This window comes from Zonotrichia albicollis, chromosome 1 (assembly GCF_047830755.1).
Source record: "Zonotrichia albicollis isolate bZonAlb1 chromosome 1, bZonAlb1.hap1, whole genome shotgun sequence".
Classification (NCBI taxonomy): domain Eukaryota; kingdom Metazoa; phylum Chordata; class Aves; order Passeriformes; family Passerellidae; genus Zonotrichia; species Zonotrichia albicollis.
Window position 1 is genome coordinate 25,932,078 of NC_133819.1, and position 18,906 is coordinate 25,950,983.

The 18,906-nt window shown below is 39.6% G+C and overlaps 3 protein-coding genes across 7 annotated transcripts in view; 2 read left to right on the forward strand and 1 right to left on the reverse strand.

Moving 5' to 3' along the window:
* MIOS (meiosis regulator for oocyte development) lies at positions 1–12,765 on the forward strand. 2 transcript variants are annotated; one of them, XM_074536439.1, is made up of 11 exons: positions 1–126; positions 1,008–2,374; positions 2,572–2,670; positions 3,600–3,857; positions 4,659–4,828; positions 6,461–6,526; positions 7,142–7,300; positions 8,045–8,197; positions 9,343–9,547; positions 10,628–10,757; positions 10,971–12,765. In XM_074536439.1, exons 2-11 carry the CDS (start codon positions 1,078–1,080, stop codon positions 11,065–11,067), a joined length of 2,634 nt encoding a protein of 877 aa, XP_074392540.1. In that variant the 5' UTR covers positions 1–126; positions 1,008–1,077; the 3' UTR covers positions 11,068–12,765. The 2 variants fall into 2 exon arrangements, with proteins under 2 accessions (XP_074392540.1, XP_074392533.1); XM_074536432.1 differs by having other exon boundaries at positions 28–176.
* Positions 12,104–18,808, reverse strand: RPA3 (replication protein A3). The gene is made up of 4 exons (XM_005480807.3): positions 18,620–18,808; positions 18,312–18,386; positions 16,248–16,356; positions 12,104–15,729 (listed from the first exon to the last, which is right to left on the reverse strand). The coding sequence occupies exons 1-4, from the start codon at positions 18,716–18,718 to the stop codon at positions 15,647–15,649; spliced, it is 366 nt and encodes a 121-aa protein (XP_005480864.1). The 5' UTR covers positions 18,719–18,808; the 3' UTR covers positions 12,104–15,646.
* UMAD1 (UBAP1-MVB12-associated (UMA) domain containing 1) overlaps positions 18,695–18,906 on the forward strand; it is an 84,697-nt gene continuing 84,485 nt past the window's right edge. Inside the window, exon 1 of one of the 4 annotated variants that reach the window (XM_005480806.4) lies at positions 18,695–18,833. The gene's annotated coding sequence lies outside the window, so the exon portion shown is untranslated. Of the gene's footprint in view, positions 18,863–18,906 lie in introns of all 4 variants that reach the window. The other 3 variants (XM_014274560.3, XM_074536474.1, XM_014274579.2) reach the window with 3 other exon arrangements.

Here is an 18,906-nt window from a genome sequence, read left to right on the forward strand (position 1 = left end):
GTGCTTCCGCTTCCCCGGCGCGCCGGAAGCGCCGCGGCCGCGGCCGGAAGCCCTGGTGCGCTTCCCGTTCCCGTGGCGGGCGGCGGGGCCGCTGGCGGCGGCCGGGCTGGAGCCTCCGCGGGCTGGGTGAGCGCTGGAAGCGCCCGGGAACGGACGGACGGACGGACGGACGGACGGTGGGTGGCAGGGTGGCGGTCTCCCGGCTCCGGTCCGCCCTTGCGGCCGCCTCCGCGCTCCGCGTCTCCTGCCGGGAACGGGCGGCGGGCGGGGGCGGGGGTGACCTGCAGGCACACAGGGCCGGCCCAAGCGAGTAAATAATGCTGATTTTTCATACTTCCCGATCTTGCCTGTCTGTTCCACAGTAGTAGCAGAGGTGTGTAGGATATGTGGGGTCTGTTTGTAGGTAGGCACGTGTGGTGCTGGTAGCTGCTGCAAGTATTTTGACAGTAATGTGCCTTTTTGAATGTTGGTGGATCAGATGCGAACGGGGACAGGGTAGCATTGGGGCAGGTGGTGGGATTGGGAACTGTACAATAAGATGACAATTTGAGTTTCTGTTGAAATCTTCCAAGGCAGGAAGCCTTTCTAGCCTATGGACTTTAGATAAAACTGCCAGCCTCTAATTTTTGTCACTTAGTGCTTTTTAATTAGCCAGGGACATTCTCTTCTAAATGTTTGAGGGCGTGGTTCTTTCCCAGCGGCACACCCACGTGTCTTGGCACAGTGCATCTCCGGTAATGTCTTCTTGCTTAATGCTGGTGAGGAGTTTGTAAACACAGCAAATCCCGTTGTCATCAGTCTGTAGGGGGCCGTGTTGGTTCTGCCTCGGTGCGTACATACCAGCAAAAACAACAGGTGTTGTGAGGAGAATGCTTAATGATTTGGCCTGAAATGTGTTGTGAGATAAATTCTTGGACTGAAAATAATTTGGTTTTGTTTGTTTAATGATGATTTCCGATAAAGGACTTGGGTTTTGATAACGTTCTTACAAATTATTTTCTCAACAGTTTCCGTATGCATGGATGTCACCTGAACCTTCTTAGCAGACCTTAAATTGTGTGTCAGCTTACCCTAGCCATGAGTGGCTCCAAACCTGATATCCTGTGGGCCCCACACCACGTTGACAGATTTGTTGTGTGCGATTCAGAGCTGAGCCTGTATCACATTGACTCTGCTGTGAGCTCGGAGCTCAAGGCAGGGTCCCTGCGGCTGTCGGAGGAGACTACGGCCACGCTGCTGTCCATAAACTCGGACACTCCCTACATGAAATGTGTGGCTTGGTATCCCAAGTATGATCCTGAGTGTCTCCTTGCTGTTGGACAGGCCAATGGCCGAGTGGTGCTTACCAGCCTGGGGCAAGATCACAACTCCAAATCCAAAGATTTGATAGGCAAGGAGTTTGTTCCCAAGCACGCTCGGCAGTGCAATACCCTGGCCTGGAACCCCCTGGACAGCAACTGGCTTGCTGCTGGGCTGGATAAACATCGGGCTGACTTTTCTGTGCTGATCTGGGACATCAGCAGCAAATATGCCCCAGAGACTGCAGTTGCTACAGAGAAAGTGAGGCTTTCAGCAGGAGATGCAGAGGCAGGCCTGGTAGTTACAAAACCACTGTATGAATTAGGGCAGAATGATGCTTGTCTCTCTCTCTGTTGGCTTCCACGGGATCAGAAACTGCTCTTAGCTGGAATGCATCGAAATCTGGCTATCTTTGATCTTAGGAACACAAGCCAAAAAATATTTGTAAACACCAAGGCTGTCCAAGGAGTGACTGTTGATCCCTATTTCCACGATCGTGTTGCTTCCTTCTATGAAGGTCAGGTTGCCATATGGGATTTAAGAAAGTTTGAAAAGCCTGTTTTGACCCTGACAGAGCAACCAAAACCCTTAACAAAAGTTGCATGGTGTCCAACAAGGACTGGACTGTTAGCTACTTTAACAAGGGATAGTAACATCATTAGACTGTATGACATGCAGCATACTCCCACCCCTATTGGAGATGAAACTGAGCCAACAATAATTGAGAGAAGTGTCCAGCCATGTGAAAATTACATTGCTTCATTTGCCTGGCATCCCACAAGCCAGAACCGAATGGTGGTAGTGACTCCCAACAGGACTATGTCTGACTTCACTGTTTTTGAAAGAATTTCTCTTGCATGGAGCCCAGTGACATCCTTAATGTGGGCCTGTGGACGACATTTGTATGAGTGTACAGAAGAGGGAAAGGCTAGCTCCTTGGAAAAAGACATTGCAACCAAAATGCGCCTCAGAGCTCTCTCACGGTATGGTCTTGATACTGAACAAGTTTGGAGAAATCACCTCCTAGCTGGAAATGAAGATCCTCAGCTGAAGTCCCTTTGGTACACTCTGCATTATATCCTTTATTTTATTGTAGTTTTTTTCCTAAGGAAGTAATATACCTTTAGATATAAATCACTTACATAAAATGCATTAAAATCTTTAAATACAATGCAATGTCCTGTAAATGCTTTGAATATGTTAACAGGATGTGACTTAAAATTTTTAATAACATTTTTTGTGAAAAATTAAGCTTCCTATATATGAAAATACTTATGAAGCAGTATACTGAAGATATGGATCAAAAACTTACAGGAAACAAAGGTCCCTTAGTTTACACTGGCATTAAATCAATTGTGAAGTCATCTTTGGGTAAGAATGTTCTAACTTTGCTATAAGTATTGTTGTAGTATGTTTGCAGAATGATACACTCATGAGTTTGTCTTTGGCAATTGTTCAAAGAGACTATTCAAAAATATAAAAACATAGTCTTTCTGTTTGTGTTTTAATAATGTAAGTTAACAGTAATTTCCAGAGTTTTCAGTGTTCTTGGAAAGTCAGTAATTGTAGAAGCATAGTATCCTCAGAAGTAAATCTTTGAACTGTTTCAAACATGTGAGTTTTGATTATGGCGCTAAGAATTCTTGCTCCCTGCATATTATACTTTTTTGCATAATATTATATTCCCTGCAGAATATTGTATTTTTCAAAGCTCCACATCAGGGTGTGGTTCTAGAAAGGTGACTTTGCTGTTGTCACTGCTGTTATATTAAGTACATTTGTATGACTATGTTTAAATAGGCTGACCTGTTCTGAAGTGGTGATCAACCCTCGGTCATCACATTCTGCCTCTCATGCTGGCTGAAATCTTTCTTAGTATAATTTATTATTTGAATACTTCTTAATAACTTATTAATAACTATGCTTCTTGGAGCAGAAAATGAGTCTTCATTTTGGGAAAGCTTCTGACACACTGATGCTGGCTGAGAACTGGTAGAGCAGGTGCTTGACAATGTATTATGTGTTTTCAATTTGAACATACTGAGAACTCCTGTCAAATGTAACAAGTGTAGAAGAAAGAAAAAAGACTGAGAAATACATGTCAAGCTTAGGTGCATAATTTTTAGATCAAAATAATTTTGTGCATGCTGCTCCTTGCATGGAGTTGTAAGCAATGTTAAAGTACTGAAATGCAATACTCAGCTTTTGTACCCTGCTTTATGATTGAAGTCAAAGCCCTGTGTTGTGACTCCAATTGAAACTGTCATTTAAGCATAATTTAACTTACTTCCCATTTCTAGGAACAACGGAGAACCTCAGGCACAGCAGGAGTGGATCTGATAGACAGGCAGATATTATTCAGTATCTGAGTGAGGAGAGATCTTTGGCTTTGCAGCTCTGTGGGTGGATAAAGAAGGGAACAGACTTAGATGTGGAACCTTTCCTAAATTCATTGGAACAGGAGGGAGACTGGGAGCGAGCTGCTGCTGTAGCACTTTTCAACTTGGATATACGGCGAGCAATACAAATTCTGAATAAAGGGGCTTCCTCAGGAAAAGGTGTGTATTGTGTTTAGCTTTTTATTTTGGCACTATATCACATTAGTAGATTTTTTTCTGTTAGCATAATTATGGAAGATAGTATGGAAGAGATGCCTTTTATGTCGTAAAATTGTTACTTAAAACACTGGTTGGTATTGGAGCTTGACAAATCCTGGTATTTCACTCCTCAGACTACCATATGCCATACTGTCTATTTAAAATAGATCATATGTTTCAGAATTTCCTTCCTCATAAAAGCCCCAGAAAGGCTTATGTTTAGAACTAGTGGGATTCTTTTTGCTTCAGTAGAACTGCTGGGAGAAAGAGTGTCTGTCTGTGCTTTCCACAGGGAGGGTTCAGATTGGAGATGTACTGTTTTCAAATTCAAGAATAAAACTGGACTTTCTGACAGAATGAATATTTAGATTTAATAGTTTTCGTGGTTTTAGGAAACTTCTTGGCTTGAAACCTTTGTATACAATTGTCATCCTCCAGCTAGGTCTGTTAAACAATGGCTGGATATATACAATCCTGTCTTTTCACTTCTTATGGATATGAATTATGATAATGACAATCTTTTGTTATAGCTATTTCAAAATACCACAAGTAATGTGATGTTTAAAGAGGCTGTCATGCATGTAGATGCTAACTTACCAAAGGCATTTAAAGCAGAAGCTACTATACGTGGTAGTGTATGCACATTAATTTAGGTCGTGTTAATTCTACTGCATTTTATGTTGCATGCTGACAAAACATTGTGTTTCAAATGGATGTTTCATTTACAGCCTTAACTGGATTCTTTCACTTTTCATTAATCAGGTGATCTGAACCTTAATGTTGTAGCAATGGCTCTGTCAGGCTACACAGATGAGAAGAACTCACTTTGGAGAGAAATGTGCAGTACTCTGAGACTGCAGTTGAACAATCCCTACTTGTGTGCTATGTTTGCTTTCCTGACGAGTGAGTCTGGTTCATATGATGGTGTTTTGGTGAGTAAATTTCTGTGTTAGGCTAAAATTTCTTTCTGCAATAGGAGCCTATAGATAAATGCACTTATGTAGGGGGAGTCCTATATATTCCAAGAATTAATCAAATTTAAACCTATTCTTTTATCCTGGTGCGGCAAATAGCATATCTGTCTGCAGAAGAGATATCTCATGTTAGTGAAGAAGTCATGCATGAATGGCCAAAATATAGATTATAGTTACACATTTTTAGAGGACTTTTATTTTTAGCGTGGAGTTATTAAACCTCTAGAAATATATTATCAAAGTAATGTAAGCAGTGGGAAGCAACAGAAGAGAGATTAATAATGGAAATGCAAAAAGCAGACTAAATGCAGTGGAGTTTTGCAGAATTTTCATCAAGCTACATTTGCAATGAAGTGTATTTTATTTTCCCTTGCTTACTTGTTAAGATAATTTCACTTTGTTGAAGGAGTAAATAGAGTATTTCCAGGGCTTCTGAAAATGCTACAGACATGCCATTTAAAGGGCAAACTAAACATGAGATACTTTGAGCCTTTGGAGGAGTTAATGTACTTTATTCCTGGTGAGAGATCAGTAGAAATACCTGATTCAGTAGGAATTATTTAGCCTAGGAGAGAACTGTTGTGGTGCAGCAGTGAAATTGACCCAAAGTGAAACCCACATTGTTGAAAGTGAAGTTGTCATAATTTGTTGCTCTTAGGGTAATGAAAAATAAAAATGGCTAGAATCCCAGAGGAGAGAAACTTGAATTTATTTTTTTTTTCTTTCTTTCTGTCTGTCTTTGAGAGACAGTATTGTTGTTCTCTGGATTTTGGGTAGTACTTTTATAGATTTTTTTATTATGAACTGGCAGCTCATATGTGATAAGGTATTGTTTGTTTGGGTTTAATTTTAGTTTTCCTTCAGTGAGACCTGTTGATGTCTGCATGAAAGATTTTGCCAAGCACATGTTGTTTTGGCAGTGTTAGTCACAATTTCTAATCTGAGAATATCAGAGGGAAAAATATGGGCATAGTTAAGTGTGAGAATTGATACAGAGAAGTATTTTTTTTTTCTGCAGTGTCACATCTAGTAAAATGAATAAAAAGCAGAAATACTGATACACTGCTGTACCTCAAGTGTTAATATACTTCTGGGAAATTAATTCTGGGTGTTTAGTTTTTGTTTGCTTAGGGTGTTTTGTTTGCTTTGCTAACTTTTGTTTGCAATTTAAGGAAGGAATGAGTGGTTAGGCTGGTTATTATGTAAATACAGTAAGTGGAACTTGGTTTGTTTTTCTATTGCCTGTGACTTGGTGGGACACCTGGCTATACATGCTGGAAGCACTAAGTCCTCTACAGGACTTGCAGAGTTTGTTTTTGTAGAGTTCCATAAACCATGTAGGATGTGTTGTACCAGACTTTCCGGGTAGATTGTTCCCATACCCGCAGTCTCCCTCTGATACCTGTATCTGAGTACAAACAAGTTAGCTGATATTTAGAGTTAGCCTTCTCCACATGCCACATTTTCTTTGTACACAGGCAATTGCATTGTATTAGTTAGACAATAGTGCAACTGTTCTGATTTTTACAATGTGTTGGAAAAATGGAAACGTGTATCTGATGTCAGTAATTCCCATTTTTCTCTCTGAAGTATGAGAATAACGTCGCTGTACGAGACAGAGTGGCATTTGCTTGCAAGTTCCTCAACGATGCTCAGGTAAGTTTGTGGTTGCACATTTAAACAAACTTTTAAACTGGGCTTTATTCAGTGGCAGAAGAAACTCTGGGGTAGAGGGGTGAACAGTGGAAATAATGAGTCATGATTTTTTTTTTTTTTCTTATCACAGTAGTAGATAAGGTATGGTGTCATCTGGTTTTTAGTTTGTACTTCCAGGTTAATTTTAGATTCTGTTTTTGGTTGGTTGATTTGGGGGCTTTATTGGTTTTGTGGTTTTGGAGGTTTTGTGAGTGTTCATTACACGGTAGTTCAGATGCAGTTGCATTAACTGTACACCTGTTTTTCTGGAGAGTATTTCTATGTCTTCAGTATTTATTTCCAGGTGTTAATGTTCTCTCAAATTAGGGTTTGGTTTTGCAGCAGAAATGTTCTATTTTAAATTCACCAAAGTAATCTAAGAATACATAACCTCTCTCCTTGCATTTTCTATCAGGAAGCCTAAAGTTAGTTTATAAACACTTGATTTCCTACAGTTTCATATGATATAGTAATTTAACTTCTTCTGCCTAACATCCAGCAAGCAATGCATTCTGTTAGCTGCAGATGCTGTTTTTACATGTATTTATATATTTCTTCATATATATTTTTTTATAGCTCAACAGGTTTATTGAAAAGCTGACAAATGAAATGAAAGAGGCTGGGAATTTGGAGGGAATACTGTTAACAGGGCTGACAAAAGATGGAGTTGACTTGATGGAAAGTTATGTTGATAGAACTGGAGATGTCCAGACGGCAAGCTATTGCATGCTGCAGGTTAGTGTTTCATTCCAAAATAAATTTTATGGAGGAAAACTAAACACAGTTTCTTTATCTTGTGAACTAAAAAGTATTTTCTGTATTAAATTGGGACAATTGGTTGTTTGGTTATTTTTGTGGAGTCATCTGAAAAACTCAGTGCTAACTGGTAAGTATGTGTCTTCACACTCTCTGGTTGAGGTAGCTTGAGGAGGTAGTAGGGGAAAGAGGCAAAAGAAAATCGTAATCCTTTTCACAGCTGAACTGGGAATACCCATTTATCTGCTTATTGCTGATGTGTTTCCTGACATTTTCAGGAATTTTTTTTTTTTTGCTTTCAGGATTTTGATAGGGAACAAAAATGAGGTTTTTTGTTTTCTTGTAGGCTTTGAGGTTTTTTTTTTTAAATAATGGATTTACCTTGGCCCTTACACAGTAGCAGCTATTGCCAGTGGTGTATTTAACTGCGTATGCAATCATGACAAATTGTGAAACATGGCAGAACTTTCAAATCCTTCATCTCACAGACAGGAGTTCTTAGGAGGACGTGACAACACAAGTATTTTCAACCAGGGAGAAACTGAAGAAAACATTTATCACACTCACATTACAATTTCACAGAAAATTCATATTTTTCGGGATAAATAACACTGTATTATTTCTTATATCTTGTAGTACACTTTGTAAAGGCTTTTGAAAAAGTGACTAATGCATATTGTGTGCCTTTAATGTGTCTCTGACATTTTTTCCTGCCTACTTTAGGGTTCTCCATCAGATGTACTTAAGGATGAAAGGGTTCAGTACTGGATTGAGAACTACAGGAATCTTTTAGATGCCTGGAGGTTTTGGCATAAACGTGCAGAATTTGATATTCATAGGAGTAAGCTGGATCCCAGCTCAAAGCCTTTAGCCCAGGTAAATATAAATCCTATATGAAATATGACCAGTCCATAAAGGAACGTGGCATGGTACTTGTGTAAAAAAACCCTTGCTACTCATATCTTGGTTTTTGTGAGGATTTATGTGCAAAAGAAAGACTTCAGCTTAGCCTGCCCTAAAAAAAAGGAGGTGTCACTTTTTTCAAATAACAGGTCTTTCAGAAACTGTAACCTATCAACACTTACCTTCTGGGGAAACTGGAAACTCAGATTTTTTTTCTCACATGCTGAAAAATGAACTCAGAGATCTATCACCCAGCTGAATTGGAACTAGTTCAAATTGCTTTTGTTTTAATTGAAAAAAACTTTAAAGCTGTTTTGAAGCCCTTGAACCTGAAACTGAAGTGAACAGCAGCAACTTTCATTATCAGTTCTGAACGTACACTGACCAAAAAACTAACGCCCTGCCCAAGTGCTGTCTTCTTAACATCTGCTGGCAGTTTCAGCCAGCATGATCTCACCATGGCACCTTTTACCCTCTCATGTCTGCTAAGTGTGTTCATTGTGAGCTTTAGGGCCTGAGAGTTTCTGAGGAAAGCTGGTTTTGAATTCATTTATCAGTCAGAGCTGTTGAAGCAGAGTTGTTCCAAGTGGGAGGGAGTTGAGTTTACTGCTCCTTCCTTATGTTGCTTAAGATAAATAGCCCTAAATAATTTGAAATATGTGCTCCTTGGTATCAAGTCATAACCTGTGACACAAGGGATGTAGATAAATAATATTAGGATAATCTTTATGTTGGGGATTGTAGTGTGAGTCACGTGACTAAAAGGAGGGAGAGACCAAACTTTATATAGTAAGAAGTAGAATAAACCTAATTTCTTCCATTACTGAAGATACAGCTTTTATTATAATACCTTAAATAATATCTTTTAAAGTTTTAGCAATTGTGCATGTTTTTATGTGCTTTTGAAGTTAGTGAGCATCATTAAGGCCTACTTCTCAGGGCTGTGTGCCTCATCTATAAGCCAAGATGTTAAGAACTCCCTCATAAGTAGGCTTGGCTTTCCAGAGCACTCTCTAGAACATCTGGTAAATAAATGTTAATTACCTTGGATGATTCACTCACAGGTGTAGCAAAAGTGGAACCAAACCAAAAAATTAATGGGCATCTATTCTTTTTAGGTGTTTGTGAGTTGCAATTTCTGTGGGAAATCAATCTCTTACAGCTGCTCAGCTATTCCTCACCAGGGGCGCGGTTTTAGCCAGTATGGAGTCAGCGGTTCCCCCACCAAGTCCAAAGTTACGAGCTGTCCTGGTTGCCGTAAGCCCCTTCCCCGCTGTGCACTTTGCCTGATAAATATGGGAACACCAGTTTCCAGCTGTCCAGGTATGACACAGAGGGTTTTAGTTATTCAGCTGCAGCACTAGTTGGAGGCCACATTAGCAGTTCCTATTGAAAGATCTTCTGTTGCACTTCTTTTTTCTATTTGTGCTTATACTGTAAATATTCATACTCATCATTTTGAAGGGAGAAGAACCATAATTGAGAACTTGTTTACATCCCATCTGATTTTGGGATGAAACCTTTGTTTCAATTCTTAATGGTCATACAGTATGCATAGTTACTTGATTCTCACAGTTTCCATGAAATTGTCAGTCAAATTCCATGGTTAGACAGATGTAAAGATCCAAGTATTGTGAGGATCAGTATTGTGAGCTTTACCACTGAAAGAAATGGGGAGTGTGTTTTCTTGAGATCAATTGCAGGCATGCAACACAAATCATTGAATGTAAAGTAATTAATTTTTAGCTGGAAGAGAGTTGTGGTGTACTTTCTGTTATTAAGTATGAAAGAAAGCATGGGTCATGCTGTCAGAACTAAGAGGTATTATGACTGGAATTGTTTGCTTGTAAATGCCTTTGGCTCAGCATTATATAATGTCTAAATTAAAAGGATTTTGACCATATTTTTAAGTCAATCTTATTACAGAGCCATGAGCAGCTGTACAGTTGTTGTTTTTATTTACCTTTCTCATTCTTTCACTGATCTTTGTTATGACTTCTATACTGAACTTTTTCCAACTCATAATTTAGATTTTGTTGATTTTTTTTCTAAAGCAGAAGATTTCATGTGCAGCAGAACAGGCCATGGATAATTAAATGGATTATAAATCAATCAATAAGACATAAATCACCATTGAACGAGATTCTGTCTGTAAAACTTGTTTAATAGGCTAGTTTAGCATATCTAAAAGATAAGATAAGCAACAGTTTAGCAGTCTAATTCTTTTGTGGCACTCCTCCAGTTCTTAATATTTTTTACTTACTTCTATTTTAAAATCACAATGGTTTTTCACATTATCTTCCTTATTTCAAAATAATTTTAATGATGTTTCTGGGACTGAAATGTAAATGAAGTGTAATGATTTACAGCCATATTTGTGGGGGTGGGTTTGCCTCTCGACAGGAGGATCCAAGTCAGATGAAAAAGTGGATCTTAGCAAAGACAAGAAGTTAGCCCAGTTCAACAACTGGTTTACTTGGTGTCACAACTGTAGGCATGGTGGACATGCTGGACATATGCTGAGCTGGTTCAGGTAAGTCGGTGTTAAAATTTTGTTATTTCACATGTGTGTTCTGCACTGAGTAGAACATGTCTCCTTCCCTGTATCTATCATTATAAAGTTTAAATAACAGAACTGAACTGTGATACTGAGTTTTTCTGAGATGCTATACTTCTGCACATAGTTAGATGTATAATTGCAAAATTATTTTAGCTGTTTTTTCTTTTTTTGACTGTTGCTATTTAGGGACCATACTGAGTGCCCAGTTTCTGCCTGCTCTTGTAAGTGTATGCAGCTGGATACAACAGGGAATCTCGTTCCAGCAGAGACTGTCCAGGCATAAATACTGTTAGAAAATGTGTGGCTCTCTGATGGATGTCCATCATAGTCCAAGCAGATATTTTAGACAAGGTAATTTGTGACTTACTGTGAAAAAATAAATTGCTATCAAAGTAGTAAAATGATGTGTGTATGACTGCTTGGTAGAAACAGGTATTCCTGAAGTGAGCCTATAGGTACAGTGCATGGCCCTTATTCAGAGGACTGAAGAAAAGCACTCCTGGAATTGTGGACTCTTTGAATTTGCTAAAATGCAAAGAAGATCTTTATTTAAAAAGTTTTCATGATAATGCTGATTGGTCCCAAAGCTGAGTTTATATGCTGTGAAAGCAGACCTTCAAAATAAACACTTGAAAAGAAGATGGCAAAGTTATGCTATGGATTCCTCTGTTCATTTTTTGATCACTGTCTTGCATGCAAATGTTTGTTTGTTTCCTTGTAAGTTTATTTAAACTGCCACTGCTAACTGCCTTCTAAACATTTTTATTTTAAAGAAAAATTCTTTTCTTTCTGTTCCCAGGTTTTGTTGCTAGTAAAGCAATGTCTTTACAATTCAAGTTCTTACTTAACTAGGCTACATATCTAGCTGATGCAGATTTTAATGCTGAAGAATTTGGGGGGGTTTCTCTCCTAGTGATGACTGTATCTTAGAGAAGAGTTCCCTGTGAAGTCATGTGACTGTTTCAGTGCAGAGTGCAGGTAAACTATAGGAGGTTGTATCTGATAAATTTTTAATTTAGTACTGTGAAAATCTGAAATCTCAAGGACTGGAGACTTGTAAATATGTAAGTTTTAAACTACGTCAAGTTTTGACTGCAAAGATATTTGAAGACTTTGAGATAATCAGCATTTCCCTGTACTTCTGAAATACACTGGGAAGTGTGGAATCAACCTGTATAAATCCTGCTTCTGGTCACTAGTGGACACCCATCTGCTCCCAGTTTTGAGTAATTGATCAGAGTACTTCTAGATGTGTTACCAGCTGGAATTAAGATTATTTATTAACTTGAGAGAACATCAATGATATTTTGATAATACTGTGCTCGGAGCTAATTGGTATTGTTGTCCTTGACTTTGTAGGCAACATTCACACAAATTAGGGAAAAAAACAAACCTGTTTTAAGGTATGTGATAATAACATCAGTTTACTTGGTGTGTGTTTATTTACAGTATGTGAGTTACTCAACACTTGTTGCTATGAAATATGAAGTGGAATGCTAGCAATAAACTGGTACTATTTGCCAGGACTGTGAAAATTGGTGTTTCAAAGAGAATATATTGTAATATACCACTAGTTCTATGTGCTCTAGTGTAGTTTCAAGAAGATAAAATGTGGAAATGTACAAGATGTACATGTACTGTGGACGTACAAGATTACATTCAGGACTTTGGGTTATATTTTCTGAGTTAGCATAAATGTTGTAACACATCGGCTGCATTTATTTTGATCTAAAATTGGCAAAGACAATTTTTAAAGTTAAAAATCTAAGAGGTACTTGGTATTTCTAGGCATGGGAGAGCAGTTCCTTTTTTTTCTTTTTAGAATATTTATTTCTCATTCCAGTATTTTTGCACACTTCACATTGCTGTTGAAGAGTTCTTCAAAATGTTCTCCATTTATAAATGTAAACTGGGGCTTACTGTATGATACCCTATTTATATAAATACAGGCAATAAAGGTTTTGGTTTATGTAAATGAGGATTGGTAAGTGTCAAGAGTTTTTTTTATTCTTGTGTAGTAACATTTAGTAAATTTCTGTGATAATTTCCATGTTGAGGTGAATGCAACTACCAACATAGAGTGTCTCATTTTCTCATGTAAAGAAAATTAATCTGTAACATTTTCACCTCGATTATAACTGTGTTTGTCAAATTCTATCACTAAGTTAAATTACATGCTCACTCTAGTCCTCATATCTTTGCAATGTTTTGGATTATGAATGTGTATATTCTGGTACTATGGGTTTTGGTTGTTGCAATTAATAATCAGCCTTTCAGGTCAGTAGTTACATGATTTGCAAAATTTACAAAGCTAAAGTTCTATGTTTTTTAATTACCAGATTCTTTTTTCCTTGTTTTTAAATTAATAGATCTGTCACTTTTGGGGTGATTTCTTGTTTTCTAACAAAAATATAGCTACACCCATTTTTTTAGCTGCAGTTATTTTTTTGTTTACTGTTGCCTGGTAAATCTCAGCTCAACTCTGCTGAAGGTGTCCTTGCATGCTAAAATGTTGTGATCCTGGGGCTCATGCTGATGACATTCCATTGTTGTAATTTTGATAGATGTTCTAACCTTGCAGCCCTTCCTTGATTAAGTACAAGCACTTTATTGTCACACAGGCTGCTTGCTCATGAGCACCACATGAACTGTGAATGTGTCCATGCCCAAGCCAGGACAGCAGAGCAGGCAAGCAGGGCCAGCCAAGAGCCCAGCAAAAAGGTACCAAGTCTGAGAGAAATAAGTAATGAATGTAGTGGCAGTAGTCCTCCTCCAAATAGCATGAACTTCAAGAAGTCTGCTCCAGTTACAGCATTCACTTCCTATGCCCTTTCTCCTCTGCCAGGTTCCCACCATGCACCAGCCTCTTGTCCTCCCAAAGAAGCCACCAGCTCCTCTTCATGCCTTCCATTACTGGCATTGGTGATATCCCTGTCTGGTGTTTCTGATTCCAGTTGCCCTGGTGCCTCCCCTTTGGTCAGTGTCCCAGGAAGCCCCTAGTTCCCATTTTTGTTATCTGTGAGGGCTGGCAGTTTCTCACATTTTATTGTCTGTGGTGCCCTGCTAACCATCAGGCCTAGCTGGCATGGTTGTGTCTTTCCCTTGGTATTTAAAGCAGCTGGCAATTTTCATAATGGCAGTGTAGAAAATTATGCTGATAAATGCATACATGACCTGAGCACTAGTCTAGTACCAAGAATGTTTTACAGCTCCTTGCATTTGTACAGCCATGAAGCCAGGGTAGGCCATTTATTCTCACAGACTGATGGTGTGTAGAGAAGCAGACCAATGAAAAGTGTGTAAGGGAAACCTTTAGTTGTGTCCAGTTTGCCCAGCCACCTTTCACTGCTGCAGGACAACAAGGAGAGTCTTGACTGATGAAGGGAAACCAGCATTTCCCACTTGGCGTGTTCAAACTTTCCCTCACCAGACCTCACACCCAGGCTGGTCTCTGAAGTGCTAAAGCCATCTAGTGGCAGGCTGCTCCCCTGGGCATGGGTGCTCTGGGTAACTGTACATAACATTTTACAGAGTATATGTACACAAATTACTAATTTTCTAAAGCAGAATAGAACAAAATAGTTTTAAATGCTAGGAAAACATGCATGCAGTTATTAAGAATGACATTTGATTCTACTGAACACTTAGAGTGATGATAGACAGGGCATGGCATTGTGCCACGTGGACCTTGTGTTGTTTGCTGTAGGAGACTGATTCCTACTTCAGAAGACCTCCTTCCCAGTCAGAGTAACAGTGTATCTGTAACAGAGTATCCATCTTCTAGGTGGGGAGGGAGAAAAAAATAGATCCTCTGTTAATCTGTTCATCCCTCCAGTTTGTAGTGAGTTCAGAGTGTCAGTTTTTGAAACATATTCCTTGACTAGAAAAAGAGATGTCTATAAATAATCACAAAGCTATCAGTCTTATTAAGGCAGTAAATCTAACTACTAATCCTGAAACCTGTTTGTAAAAAAGTTCAAAGAATATGGCTACAGTTTACTTAAAGTACTTTGAAATACTTTATTAATTCCCAGAAAATATTTCCAAAGTTCAATTTTGCTTTAAATGTGTTACCTCAAGTGATGCAGAAATTTTGCCAAGTGTTGTAAATAGCCTGGACAGTAACAAAATTGGGGACTGTTGGAAGTTCCTATGGTTAGTCACCATGACAAACTGGCTGAATCCTGGTACTGCTGCTGTCACTCCAGGCAAGAATGAAGGCTGTGATGGGACTTCAACTGTGCTTGAAATTCCCAATCCTAATTCAACATCTCCCAAGTGTTAGCATCATACAAAGACAAGAACCTTGTACTCCACTTTGTTAAATTCAGCTGTGTCAGATCAAATAGAACAGGAGTTGCCACATATCACTGAAAATAGTACTCTAACATTTAATGCTGACACAAATGGCTAAATGCAGTGAATCTTTTATTGGTGAAGATACCATTTCCAAGATGCAAAATACCTCTTCCATACAATAAATTTATATCAAAGCAAATTAAATCAAAAATCTTTATCAAATTTTTCCATACAAGTTTCCTGTAATGTATCCTAGAACCTCTACCAATTAGAAAAGGATGCTTACAAAATTTCAGTTTCTGACAAGTCTAATCTTGCAAGAGAATGCTCCTCATAGATGCAAAAGGGTTAAATATATACAGTGAGTGAGACATTCACGTTTGTTTTCTTTGCTGAATAAATAAATTTTCAAAGAAAATACTCTTCATAGGCAACACTTAGCACATGTAACAGTGTCTTTTCAGTATATCTGTTGAAAATAAATGCAACTGTTACCATGCTGTCAGGCAAGAAACCACAGTACTGTAGTCCCCTCTGAAGCTCTAAATATATGTTAATAAAAATCAAGTGTTCCTCCCAGTACCAAATGGGTAGTATTCAGGGAAATCATGAATAATTTTTAGTGCTTCATTGTAGAGTTCCAGATCTGAAAAAGGGCAAAGAAAATGGTTATAATGCATAAGTTCAATTCCCCACAAGTCACTGACAACATTCAAGCACTGCTTATTTTAAAGCAGTACTGCTGAGAGACCCCAGTCTCCCTCAAGCTCCCGTTTTCCCATGGCAGGAACACTCATTGCTTGTTTTCTGGAGGGTTCCTTGTTGGCTTGTTTTCTGGAGGGTTACTTTTAGGCCTGCTAGCTGCACAACCACACAAGGTGTAGGGCAAGGTGAGAACCATGTGGTCAGGAGTGGGAGAACAGTGAGGCCACAGCAATGATCTAGACTGGCTCCAGCATTCAGTCACTTCCTACAGTTTAACTGTAAACCACTGTATTTGGTACAGAACTTCTCTCATGACACTTTTCTACACCCTGTACTTTATCTGGCAGCTTGAAGAAAGACCTTGTCTGTTAAAAAAAGGTAACTAGGCTTTCCCTTCTTATTTATTGAAGACAAGTTCAGAACTCAAATGAATATGCCATAACGTATAGCCTTACTTACCAAATGGACTTTTATCTTCTCTGAACTGGACATACGATGCACACATGATGGTTGCCTGATTTGTTACTCTTCCCACCACTTCAATAACTCCTGAAATCTCCTCATCCAGCTAGAAAACACACCAAAGATGAAATTATTAACACTAAATAGCTGCTGTCTTTACTGCACAGCTAGGAACTCTCCACAGCTGATGGTTTGCTCATGACAGATTCTGTTCCATGTCAAACAATACAGTACTACTGGATGGCCTGGTCACCCTCCCCCCAAAAAAACCACAAAAACCTTGATCCACTTAGAGATTTACAGGTTTTGTAATAGCAATTCAATACTAACAAGAAAAAATATAAAGATGTGTCTGAAGAAAGATACTGGTTCATAAGTATAAAAAACTGTGTCATTTCATCACTGAACAGAGACTAATCTAGGACACAGAGAGAGAACAGTTCTGATTTTAATGCATTCAAATTGCCTTCAAACCTGTGCCAATTATAGAACTCTGTAAGGGTTAAGGAGGTATCACACATTCCAGAGAGCAGTTCCAGTGTTCCACATTCAGAAGGCATATTTGGAAATAATTTCTTAAGTAATGTGTCAGTAAGTGTTCAGAATACAAAGATATTGTCACTAATAAGCCTTTGGTGGAACAAAGGAAAAAAAGGCTAAAAAAGGCTAAAAATGGCGTAATATATTACGCCAAAATAATACAGCTTGCATGTTTTCTTTATTTTTTAAGATACAAATTTTAACAGTGCAGTACCATTTTGGTAATGCTCTTCCAATATAAAGGTTTTATTTTTTACTTTCTAGTAAGTCTTCTGGAATAATTCCCTCCCCATAATTTTGGGGTCCTCTGTTGAAAGAGGGAACTAGACATGCACAAAGAGTGAAATATATTGAAAGGAAAAAAGTTAGCAAGCATTTCGATTAGCAAATCTGTTAGTTTCCCCACTGACACTGGGTGAACTGGAGAGATGAACCTGGCCTTGTTTTTTTGCACACACCAGTTTCTCCCAAGGCAGTGAGGCACAAACAGAAGTGCCCAGCACTACAGCTTTGCATTTACAGAGTTCAACCACTTACACCGTTAGAGAAAATATTATAGAATCATTGGTCAGATGCTAACATCTGAATTTTTAACGACCCAAGGCAGGAAATGTTTTCATAAACTCAAGAAAAAGGTAAGAGACATTTTGTTGCAGTTTGATGTCAGCAATTTTTACATTTATAAGACAAAACTCTGCCAGTTACTGCATTTTTCATCAATAGGGACAGATTCTTGTCTTGAAAGACTGAGAGAGTACAATATACAATTGTTTCCCATGGAAATGGCAGTTTCTCAGTATTTAACAACTCATTCAGAGAAAAAGATGTAAATATACACATGCACTGAGTCAAGCTAGAGCATTTGCCATCACAATTAAAATAATTTTTTAACTACAAGATTTCTTGGTGGAAAAAACATACTTAGAAGAGAATGTCGAATTATTATTATTTCAGTGGTAGGTGATAACAAAAGAGGCAGTAGTTTTGTTCAGTAGTTCAAATTATATCTTATACCCACTGCATTCATTGCTTGGGGTTTTGTTTAAGAAAGAATGATTCAAGCTAACTATGGAATTTACTGAAACGCTATGACCTAAGAGTTCTAAGAGGATGAAACAATGTTAAGTCAAAAAAGCTCTTTAATAAAAACATCATGTTCTTTTTGATTATAGAAGCTATAAGAAAATGAGAAGAAAGACTGAAATTAAAATAAAGCTAATAAACGTAGTGGAATGTATTACACTGTGAACAACTAATAGAGTAAGACGAAATAGCCAGACAGGGATGTGTCTGACAAAGAATGAGTTCTCTCAGCACCAGCTGAAAATTGATCAAGAGTAAGGCAGCTCATGGGTAAGAAGGCTGACTACAAGTTAGCTGAAAGATGCAAGAAAGAGAGGCAATGAAATACAGGTGGAAAAACTCAAAATATGGAAGGCATGTACGGGTTTCAGAAGAGACAAAACCTCCGGAATCCACAAGAGGCGGCATCAAGTATTTCCAAAGCACTCCTTAACTTACAGGCTCGCTCAGCTCCACAGTCGTGTGCTTTCCGAGTCCATCCGTAAGCACGACGAGCTTCCCGCTAGAATGAATCTACAAAAGAACATTTAAGTCTAGAAAAAAGGCCTGTGCGCTCCAGAGGCGGCCGGGAGCGCCCAGCCTCGGCCGCCTCAGCCGCTTCTTTCCCGCAGAGCCGCGTCCGCCTCCCGCCCGCTCCCAGGCCGCCTGGAGCCGCCGGGCTGCCCCTGGGACGGCGCCAGCCTCTCCCCGCAGAGCCCCGGGGCAGCCCCGTCCCGCTCCCGGAGCCCGCCCGGCGCCCCGCGCACCTTCTCGACGCGCCCCACGAAGCAGACGGGCTGCCCGATGTGCTGCGCCAGCTGCCCCGTGGCGATGCGCGGCCGCGGCACCTCGTGGATGTCGCCCATCGCCGGCGCCACTTCCCGCCTTCTGCAGAGGGAGGGACGCGGCCCCGGGTAACGCGGCGGCCGGGGCGGGACTTCCCTTCCGCCCGAGGCGACCCGGAAGCGGAGGCGGAGGCCGGTGAGAGCGGCGGCGGCGGCCGCGGGAGGGTGGGTGATGGAGGGGCGGCTGTCGGTGCTGCCGCAGCGGGGAG

What these genes read in the sequence shown, in the direction of transcription:
- RPA3 (XM_005480807.3), bottom strand. Translation starts at nt 18,718, where the DNA reads ATGGGCGACATCCACGAGGTGCCGCGGCCGCGCATCGCCACGGGGCAG. An exon ending in CTGTGGAGCTGAGCGAGCCT is followed by an intron (nt 16,357 to 18,311) that starts GTAAGTTAAGGA and finishes TGTGTTTTCTAG; the next exon opens with CTGGATGAGGAGATTTCAGG. An exon ending in AGAAGATAAAAGTCCATTTG is followed by an intron (nt 15,730 to 16,247) that starts GTAAGTAAGGCT and finishes GCCCTTTTTCAG; the next exon opens with ATCTGGAACTCTACAATGAA.
- MIOS (XM_074536439.1), top strand. Translation starts at nt 1,078, where the DNA reads ATGAGTGGCTCCAAACCTGATATCCTGTGGGCCCCACACCACGTTGAC. An exon ending in GCTCAAAGCCTTTAGCCCAG is followed by an intron (nt 8,198 to 9,342) that starts GTAAATATAAAT and finishes TATTCTTTTTAG; the next exon opens with GTGTTTGTGAGTTGCAATTT. An exon ending in ACCAGTTTCCAGCTGTCCAG is followed by an intron (nt 9,548 to 10,627) that starts GTATGACACAGA and finishes GCCTCTCGACAG; the next exon opens with GAGGATCCAAGTCAGATGAA.